At 63.2% G+C, this 10,181-nt stretch overlaps 3 protein-coding genes across 3 annotated transcripts; all 3 read left to right on the plus strand.

The window, feature by feature from the left end:
* Positions 1-1,336: 1,336 nt before the first annotated feature.
* MNEG_10080 (hypothetical protein) lies at positions 1,337-2,949 on the plus strand (the record flags this gene model as incomplete). Its single annotated transcript, XM_014041446.1, has 3 exons — positions 1,337-1,432; positions 1,708-2,324; positions 2,502-2,949. 3 exons carry the CDS (start codon positions 1,337-1,339, stop codon positions 2,947-2,949), a joined length of 1,161 nt encoding a protein of 386 aa, XP_013896900.1.
* A 3,521-nt stretch (positions 2,950-6,470) lies between these two features.
* Positions 6,471-7,686, plus strand: MNEG_10081 (hypothetical protein; the record flags this gene model as incomplete). Its single annotated transcript, XM_014041447.1, has 3 exons — positions 6,471-6,675; positions 7,138-7,199; positions 7,417-7,686. 3 exons carry the CDS (start codon positions 6,471-6,473, stop codon positions 7,684-7,686), a joined length of 537 nt encoding a protein of 178 aa, XP_013896901.1.
* A 506-nt stretch (positions 7,687-8,192) lies between these two features.
* Positions 8,193-9,816, plus strand: MNEG_10082 (RuBisCO large subunit-binding protein subunit alpha; the record flags this gene model as incomplete). Its single annotated transcript, XM_014041448.1, has 6 exons — positions 8,193-8,213; positions 8,302-8,352; positions 8,750-8,861; positions 9,074-9,114; positions 9,446-9,529; positions 9,748-9,816. 6 exons carry the CDS (start codon positions 8,193-8,195, stop codon positions 9,814-9,816), a joined length of 378 nt encoding a protein of 125 aa, XP_013896902.1.
* Positions 9,817-10,181: the final 365 nt, after the last annotated feature.

The following is a 10,181-nucleotide window of genomic DNA, read 5'->3' on the forward strand; positions in this document are numbered from 1 at the left end:
GTGTGCGTGCGTGCGTGCGTGCGTGCGTGCGTGTGTGTGTGTGTGTGTGTGTGTGTGTGTGTGTGTGTGTGCGTGCGTGCGTGTGTGTGTGTGTGTGTGTGCGTGTGCACGCGCACGCACTTTCACGCATACGAATGCCTAGCTTTAGAAGCGCTGTGCAGGATGCTTGCATATCAACCTGCCCGCCTAGTGTGGCACAGGGTGAACATGTGATCAACTGAAGCTGGGGGAGCGCAGGTAAGGCTGCAGGCCCAAATCCACCACGGTACGGGACGCAGCGATTCCACCAGTCAATATGGCCCAGAGGCGCCCAGCCACACCTACTGATCAAACAAAACTCACGTACGGTATTCACTGTTCTTAACACCACACGCCGCAGTGTTTGACTGGCGATCCCGCACCCGCCGCATGCCGTGTGTACAGCAATGTGGGAAGCAGCCATCGTGACAGAGGTGTGCCAATATAGCGTTTTTTCGTGTATTTTTCCAAACACTCATCAGATCACACGAAGAACTGGCACCCTGTCGTGGTCCAATCTGCAACCATCCCGTTCACCCTTTGTCCCTGCCACAGGCGTTGGTTCGAGAATACTTGAAACACTCGGGATGCACGGGCGCGCTGCAGGCGTTCCTGACCGAGCGGGTGCGGCGCCGGGAGCAAAGTTGCGTCAGCTGCGGCATAGGCCAGCAACTCAACTGCCCCCAACATGTCGCCACACCTTCTAAGCCACTCTCGGCCTGAACCGTGCGCAGCCGCAAAGGGAAGGGAAGCCTATTACCAAGCGTGCTACTCTGCTGGAGGCCCTGCGGCTCGACCTGCCAGCTGCTTCTGGCGTCTCCACTTTGGAGCAATGGGTCGCGCAGCGGCTCAGCTGCGGCCACACGGGCTGCTGCTTCGGCCCAGTTGCAGGCACGGCAGCTGGAGCCGTGCATCACAGTTTTGGCGACAAGGCGGCGGCAGCGGAGGCGTCGCGCGAAACGAGTGCAGCTGCACCAGGCCGGCGGGCGAGCTTCGGCGAGCGGCTCAGCAGCAGCGGCGGGGAGACGCTCACAGCGGCGCCGGCATCAGCGGTCGCAGCGTCCGGGGTCCCTGCCGCCAGCAGCGGTCTCGGGCCCGTCAGTGCGGTAGCAACGCTGGCGTCGAGCCTGCAGGTACGCAGGGCTCGCGGGTTGCGGCGTGGGCATGGGCCACCGGCGGTGGTGAGTTTGGGGGAGAGGAGAGCGTTGAATGTAGAACATAGCCACGCTGCTGCAGGACCCTCTCATGTTCTGAACCGCTAGCCTCTGTGCATCGTAAACTGTACACTCATAGGACAATTTGGTTCTGGAGGACCTAGATGAGGATCCCTGCAGCAGTTTCGACGCTCAGGGAGGCAGCAGCCACCACGTCTCAGGCGCCGGCAGCAGCAGCGAAGGCGCACGCGGCGGCCCCAGTGAGCACGCCGCGGCAGCTCGGGGCAGGAGGCCCGGGGCTGCCCAGCCGGGCCCCCTGACGCCCGGGCCCGCGGCTGTCTCGGCGGCACGCGCCGAGTGGGTCACGCCGGAGCTGCAGCGGCGCTTGTGGGACCTGATGTGGGGGGCCGGCAACGGTCCCCCAAGCAGTGGGTGGCAGCAGGGGCTGTTTTTTGTTGACCCGCCGCGGCCAGGGCTGGAGTGGGGCCTGGTACAGGAGACAGGCGGCCCCTGCGGCTTGCTGGCGGCCGCGCAGGGGGAGCTGCTGGCGGCGCTCGCGGCGCAGGGCGGGGCCGGGGCGCTGCGGCGGCCAGGGGCGGGGGAGCTGCGTGATGCGCTGGCCGAGGCGCTGTGCGACATGATCTGGCGGGCGGCGGGCGGCGGGCGCGGCGGCGGCAGGGGGCGGGCAGCGGCATGCGCCGCGGTCGTGCTGTGTGTGGACGAGGCCGGCCGCGCGATGCAGGGCCGCGCCTGCAGCGCCGCGCGGCTGTCGCGGTCCCTTGGGGTGGTGCGCGCACGCAGCAGGTGCGGCCTTGGGCACTTGCTGCGCTCGTCGGCGCTGCCGCAGTGGAGCGAGCCCGGCGGCTGGGGCCTGGTGCTGCTGCTGGCGTCGCTGGTGATGTCACGGGGAGTTGAGGCGGCCGCGGCCGACACCGACGAGGCAGGGGCCGTGCCGCTTGTGGGCGCGCACGGCCACTGCAACCTCGAGCTCGTTACTCTCGCGCTGACGGGGCGCGCGGTGTCGAACGCGTTTGACGGGGAGCGGCGCGTGGGCGGGTGTGAGGCCGACGGAGGGGACGGGGGAGAGGACGGGGCAGTGTTGCGCGGAGTGGCAGAGCAGTCCCGCGTGGGGCTGCTGTCGCTACACGAGTGGTGAGGGTTCCTGGAAGTCGCATTGGCCGAATTATCTGGGCACCGCACTGGGGAAGCTGCTCGTGCGTCTGCCATGCTGCTCCTTGGCACACCCCATGCTGCCTCGCAAAGTCGTGCAATGTTGCCGCTGACACGACACAACCAACGATCCACGCCTGTGCCATGTTTGTGTTCAAGGTACCGCTACCTGGAGGTGGGGCAGTGCTTAAAGAGCCCTGAACTGCCGATCTGGGTGGTCTCAAGCGAGAGCCACTTCACGGTCCTGTTCACACCCCCAGATGAAACAGTCCTCGACAGCGACTTCGGCGTGGATGCGGCGGCAGGCACGGGGGCGCGAGGCGGGAGTGCCGGCGCGCCGGCGCCGTGGACGTGGGCGGGACAGCGGCCAGGCTGTTTGGAGCCGCCGCTGACGTTGGCGCTGTACGACGGCCTGGCCCGGCAGCAGGGCCCCATATACCTGGACGTGTCTCCTGCGCAAGGCGACGGCTGGACGTCGCGGCTGGCGGCGGAGATGGGCGACCGCGGCACATGGCAGGGCCGGCCGGTGCCGCCGCTGGAGTGCGTGGTGGAGACGAGGTGGCCGGATGTGCGCGTCATGTGGCGGGGCAGCGAGCCGCTGCTGTAGTGGGCACGCACTCCCACACACGCGTGAGCCTTAGCAGGGTGCTCTGATGGTGGTCCATCACCACTGTGATCTTTGAGCTGCTGTATTTGCACAGCTTGCTGTCGTCATGTCTTTGCGGCATTACAACCCGCTCATCACGTTGACCAGCCTGCAAGCGCACTGTTTCTGGTCTAGGAGTTCAGCATGATTGAGTAACACGTGACAAATGAGGAAATGAAGGAGCATGTCCAGAGCCGCAAAACCAACCAATGTGGGCTTACGGCACAACCATCTTGCTTGGCGGCGCCGGCAGGTGTCGTCGTCACAGAGGCCGGTCAGGGCCAATGTCATTGCTCTGCATTTGGTAGTGGAAAAGGTCGGGGGCCATCGTGTCGGGATTGTGGAGCGAGGATGCTGCGAGCAGCAGTCGCGGCGGCAGCCGCCAAGTGCAGACAACAGGGTCATCCTCACGCTGCCAGAGCCGAACAATGCAGTTGCAAAGCAGGTGTGCAGCCGACGCTAAACAGGTTGTCCACAGCTGGGGCTTCCCGTACGCCGAAGCCGACTGAGTACACACAGCACAACGCCTGAACCAATCTGCGCTGACCCAGCGCAGGCTGCCACCTGCCTGAGTGTTGGCGTATGCGCCCCGTATCCGGTTGTTTGCGGGCATCGCCTTGTTGGTGTTAGTCTGCGTGAGGCGGCGGCAGCCCGCCATGTTCCAGAGGCACGATTAAAGCTGAGCTGTGGCGCGGCCCTGCTGCAGCTCTTGACAATTCGTGTGCCGCTGCATCGAAGGCTTTGGAATCAAGCGACTAGAAGAAGCTGCTCAACGTCAGCACAGCGACCCCACCTTTCCAATCACAAGGAACGAGATGGGCAGCGCGCCCACGAGCGCAATCCCTAGGCCGAGGGTGACGGCAAGCCGCGCATTGCTCGAGCTGAGTCGTGGCATGGCAACGCCGACAGCTGCTCTGCCGTGCACGTGGCGCGCCACAAACGTCGCACGCCTGCTGTGGCTTGGCTTGCGCTGCGGTTGGGCTTTTGGCCAGTGGCGGTGAGCAGACGCGGCGCAACACGACTAGTGTGTGCTGCGCGTGGCTTTGATGCTGCGTGCTGCTGCCAAGGTCGCTGAGCAAGGGCACTAGCACCGCTGAGTGGATCCTATGAATACAAGGCGAATTTGGCTATAGACGCGCACACCCGGCCTGCCGCTGCGTTCCTGCGCGGCCGAGTCACCAGGGATGACGCTTGAAGGATCTCGGAATGCAAAATCAGTAATGGGCATAAGGATGCCGCGATCAAGCGAAAATTGACAAATAGCCTGTTCGAATACGTGCTCCTGCGGCGACCGTTCTCCATGATACCCGCTTTGGTACCAAATCCACCAGTTTGGCTGCCCTCGTTGGCAATAATAGCAATCAAGTATCTTATCCTGATCTTACTGAGGTTGCCAATCAGCGCAAGTCCTCCTCAAGTGGCCCGCTGACCCTGCCTTTTCGTGTGGTGGTCTCTTTACCCCCGCAGCGGGGGATCCTATCGGCCGGTCTTAATCCTGCAGAATCACGGCTAAACCTCTTCTTCAATATTCTAGAGCGACGCCCTCACCACCTTTGCGAACAACTTCCAGCTGTGGCGCCACAACGCCCACCCTTCACGTCTACTGTTTGTCAGAGCTCGGCGGCAATGGACTGCACAGACACCGCCTTGGATTGTATGCGCTGCACAGTATTTACGGAGAGCCCAAGCAGCAGTGGCAGCTGCACTGAAGCCAGCAGCAGCGGCATTAGGCGGAGCACCAGCAGCAGTGCAAGCGCGGCTGCTGACAGTGCAACCAGCCTGCGCCACCTGTCCAGTGGCGCATCTAGAACGCAGCACTTGTTTTTAGGTGAGCGGCCACGGAGGGTGGTGGTGACTGGCACATAGCATGTGGTGGCCGCAGCTACTCAACTTGCTGCTGGCAGTTCGCGGTTGACGCTGCTTGCCTGCGCTGTGTGGCACAACCGCGCCCTCCCTCCTCACTCCTCCCACTCTGCTTCCTCCCTTGCACACGCAGGCAGCCGAGGCAGCCAGTCAAGTGCAAGCACCCCGCAGCTGCTGCATGGGTCCCTGGAGGCAGGAGCAGCGGATGCCAGCAGCGACAAGGGGCTGGACGGCCCCGGCTCTGCAGCCAGGCGGCATGGCTGGACCATCAACCCCTTCCGCCGCCTGCTGGACGCAGACATGCACGCGCAGCGGCACCAGGCCCGAGCGGCAGCGACGGCGACGCCGGCGATAAGTGAAGGCGCTGATTTGCGGGCCCCCACGCCGGCGGCTCTTGCTGTCATGATCGGGGCTTGAGGCATGCTCAGGCCTTCACACGCACTGTGTTTCCACCCAAGACACCATCAGCCAACGTATGCAACACAGCGTAGCCCACATGTTGTGAGCTGGTCAATCAAATGGCAGCGCCACATCCATCAATTACTGTATCTTTGCCATGATGGCGTTACTGCATTGAGCTTGTCCTTCCTGATGCCGTTTCCACTGGAGCAACTTGTCGTTTTCGGCACATGGCATAGAAATAGACTTGTCGTCACAACAGCTTCTAGTAACAAAACCTCGCTACTGTAATCTGAATGGAGAGTGAATCACAATGTGTCTGTTCTTGTATCCTGGTTGACAAGCTTGACCTGTGTGCGCAGAGAGTTTTGCAGGCAGACCGCCATGCCCATGAGTTGTCAGTTGATACACAATGGCATGAACCAAGCCCTGCACCGCCCAGGCTACCCATAACCAATATTTGTTCCAATCACGTGCCACAAGCTACCAATCAGGTCGAGGTACGGAGTGGTGTGCAGCGTAGGTGAAGCCACCCGAGGGTCCAGGAGAGCGGAGAGGTCGTGCCCTGGTGAGTCGCCAGTGATGATATCCAGTGGGCATGGTGGCGTGCAGGGCCGGCCCTCATATTGTATGTTGCGTGGGTGCAGTGGGCTGAACGTCATCCTGCCGTCGACCATGTGCGCCCTGCGTTTGCAATCAAGTGGCCATGTCATCCGACTCGCAGACGCCGTTGACCTGGGTTTGAACACACAAATTTGTTTCGCATCCCTGCTGTCCTATCATGACTCACAGATAACCTGATTTGTTGTCCAGTGTCTTCTATGCTGACCGTACAAACACACCGTGGTCTGCAAGGGCCTTGATCAAGCCTGATGATGAGGGTTGGGTGAGGGACACCAGGGCGCGGTCAACCTCTGGGAGTGAGCACCTATGGCACCACTCCTGGGAGCGCACGTCGACGTCGAAACTTCTTAACGCTGCTCAATTGTCATTTCTTTGGTCAAGATCCGCCTCCGCCGTTTGTAGTGCTGCATTGCGCGGTGATCTGGTCGTCTTCCCCGCGGGCTTGTGCAAGTAGCCAAGAATATCCATTGTACAGCACTCTCATCTGCCTCTGTTGCGTCGCCATGTCCGAGCAACCAGCCCCGAGCTCGCCCGCCAAAGCGACCGGCTTTGGCGCCGCCGCAAGCACTGCGGATGCGCGCAGCGAAAAGGAGAAAATGCTTGCTGGCGATCTCTACTACGCCTTCACGCCGCAGCTGGTGGCTGAGCGCACCGCGGCGCGCCACCTGGTTCACGCGTTCAACACCGAGCTCGACGAGGCAAAGCGCCTGGAGGTGCTGCGGCAGCTTCTGGGCGGCTTCGACGAGGAGCAGCCGCCATACATCGAGCCGCCGCTCCGAGTTGATTATGTAAGCCTTGAGGGTGCTCAGTGAAGTGATAATGCTGCCGGCGCTGACGCTCGCGTGCTTGCGGCGAGCGCCTCGCAACGCTCGTGGACCTCGCAGCCTTTGGCCGCGGCATGCCTCACCTGCCGCTCACGAGTTGTGGGGAGCTGACCACCACCCTGCCCCCCCCCCCCGGGGCCGTCCTGCCCACATTTGAAGGGCTACAACATCAAAGTGGGCAAGGACTTTTATGCCAACTTTGGCACAGGCGAGCAATGGTTTTGGGGCGGGAGGGGTGCTACTGCAGGCGTTTGCTGGACGAAAATGAGGCGTTGACTGAAGGAGAATGAGGCGCGAGGCACCTTGCAATGACTGCACAAGTCCCGAAATTCCAGCAGCGAGGCGCAGCCGGGGCGCGAAACCGCGGCCTGGCAAGCTGCACTAAATCAGCAGCCCTCTCATCCGTGGTGACTCGTCCTTTACTTCCTCGGTCCCGCAGTGATCCTCGACGGCGCGCCCGTCACCATCGGTGACCGCGTCCTGTTTGGCCCTAACGTGCAGGTTAGTACCACCTGGGTCACCCACATTCCGCGCTGTGCCCGCCGTGGCTTTGCCACGCCTGTTGCCCGCCACGCCCCACGTGCGCCCCAGGGTCTCATGGGTGCACACTGCCACCACACAGTGTGCGCCAACGGTCAAGCCTCCAGCGGCAGCCGCCCAAGCGCTGGCGCTTGCTCACCACTCTTCACTGCCCTCGCTGCCCCGCGTCTCCCCGCAGGTCTACCCTGCCGGCCACCCGCTGGAGGGCGCTGTGCGCCAGGGCACCAAGGGGCCTGAGTTTGCTAAGCCCATCACGGTTGGCAGCGACACCTGGGTGGGCGGCGGCGCCATCATCCTGCCAGGCGTCAGCATCGGCAACAACTGCGTGGTCGGGGCGGGCTCGGTGGTCACCAAGGACGTGGCGCCCTACACAGTGGTGGCAGGCAACCCGGCCAGGGTGGTGCGGCGGCTGGACGCGGGCGGCGGCGAAGGCAGCGGCAAGGCTTGAGGCGCCTTGCGGCTGCTGCGTGGGTTCGGTTGGGCCAACCGGCTGCCTGAAGCTGCCACGCCTTTTCTTGCATTATTCTGGTGCCTGTTCTGGTAATTGCAACTTTTGTAGACCACACTGCAGTGCGGTCATCGCAAGGCAGCACTCTGACGCCCCATTGCCATACCGCACATTGCAGCATAGTGTAACCTGCAACGCGCGGCCAGCAGCAACGCATTCAGCTGCCGGCCTGCAGCCTCAACCAGGGCGCGTTGACTGCCTTGGACCCATGGCGAGCACACAAAGTACTCGGATCCTCTCCAGCTGCTGGTGTGACTGACACGTACGGCATGCTCGAACAATTCGTAACTTTGGCCTTTGTATATTGGGAGCCTCTGTCAGGGCCCTGCCGCTCTCGTTTCCAGAACTCTCGGGACCTGCAGCATGCAGCAAAACGTCACACGGCCCATACATGCGCCCTCTATTCCATCCTCACCGTATCGAGTTTGCACCAGCATTCTGCCACAATGCAGGCCCTCAACGGCAAGGTACGGGACTCCTGATCACTGTGGCGTCTGGGTGCTGTTCTGGCCAGGGCGCGTGTTGCTGACTCCCATTGGGACTCTATCAATACAGGTGCTGAACAAGAAGGCATTTTCGTCCGGCGGTCGCTCGAGGCGCTCGGTGGTGCGTGGGAGCCTGCAGTGCGATTGCTCTGGAAGCATACCCGTGCTGCGCCCTGCTCGCGCATCTTGCGCATATACTTGCAGCATAGTTGTGTTGTATATACATGCGTGAAGCCCAGGGCCGGTGCAACGAGGCGTCCGAGCGAGCACATGCGCAAGCCGCCGCCAGGGCGCAGCGCGCTCGCTGGCAGGAGCACTCAAGCCAGCCGAGGCGCCTTGGCGTGACACAGCATAGCACTGGGCCGGCATGCATATTGTCTAGCCGGCAGTGCTCTGAGAGTATCCATGCTGGAACCTCGCGCCAACATCATGGTCGATGTGCAGCCGTCCCATCAGCCATGGCCGACGCTTCCGGATGCGACGCACGCCGCCGCCACCTCACGCGCACATGCATGCAGGTTGTGAGGGCCGATGCCAAGGAGATCGTCTTTGACGCTGACAGCCGCCGCAGGCTGCAGGCCGGCATCAACAAGGTTGCGGATGCGGTGTGCGTGACGCTCGGCCCGCGCGGTGAGTGCGGCGGGCATGAGGGGTGTTGGGCGCAGGTGGCGCGCAGGTGGGCCGTGCAGCAGGCTGCATTACTGCTGGCTCAACTTAGCGCGGCGTTGAAGGTGGCGCTCTCATGGTGCGAAGGCGTGGCTGGTCTGGTGGCATCACGCACGCGCGTGGAGGCTCGGGGCTCGCTGACGTGTGGAGCGTGACTGCTGTTGCCGCCGCCGCAGGCCGCAACGTGGTGCTCGAGCAGAAGTTCGGCATCCCGCAGGTGCGGCTCAGAAACAGCAGGGATCCGGCAGGGGTCCGGACACGCGCGGCTGTAGCGGGTTTGAGCGGGGCTGGGTTGACGCGGGCGATGGGGGCGCGTGGCAGCCCAGGGACCGCCAACATTTGATGCGAGCAGCGCTCCACACTTTGTCGCGGCCGCCTACACCAGCTGCGCAGGCGTGCGATCCGCCGCTCATGCAGACAGCAGCGCCTCGTGAGCTGCGGAGCAACAGCGTGGGTGACCAACCGCCATGCTCCGTGCTCCTGCACTGCCGCGTCGGAGCCCTCACCCCTCTCATCCACCCCTGGCCGCCGCCCTCGACCCCCGCCAGGTCATCAACGATGGCGTGTCCATCGCGCGCGCCATTGAGCTGGCGGACCCGGTGGAGAATGCGGGCGCGCAGCTCGTCAAGGAGGTGCGTGTGCGCGCGCAGGCCGTCGAGTGTCTGTGCGCGCGTGAGCATGTGCATGTGTACGTTTGTGTGCGTACGTTGTGTTTGTGTGTGCGCACGTTGTGTTTGTGTGTGCGTACGTTGTGTGTGTGTGTGTGTGTGTGTGTGTGTGTGTGTGCTGCGGGGGGGGGTACTCTTGCCAATGGGACGTGAGCGAGGACCACCACGACCTCTGCCTGCAGCCTGGCGACGCTGCCTCGGAACAGCAGGGCGTTGGCAATTGCGCCTCGCCTCCCAACTTTGCACGATGAGTCGGCGGTCGCGGCCCGCAAGTAAAGGAATTTGTGAGTGTCCCCGTGCCGCCCCGCCAAGCCCCAGCCCTCACGCACCCCTGGAACTTCTGCTGGCCCTCACCGCCTGACACACACACACACACACATACACACTCACACACAGGTTGCCGGCCGCACCAACGACGCTGCGGGCGACGGCACCACGACCGCGGCCTGCCTGGCGCGCGAGATGATCCACTTTGGTCTGCAGAACGTGACCGCGGGCGCCAACCCCATCGCCGTCAAGAAGGGCATCGACAAGACGGCGGAGTACCTGGTGGGCAAGCTGAGGGAGAACGCCAAGCCGGTGCAGGGCCGCAACGACATCAAGGTGGGTGCTGGGG

Source organism: Monoraphidium neglectum, assembly GCF_000611645.1.
Source record: "Monoraphidium neglectum strain SAG 48.87 unplaced genomic scaffold scaffold02171, whole genome shotgun sequence".
Classification (NCBI taxonomy): Eukaryota; Viridiplantae; Chlorophyta; class Chlorophyceae; order Sphaeropleales; family Selenastraceae; genus Monoraphidium; species Monoraphidium neglectum.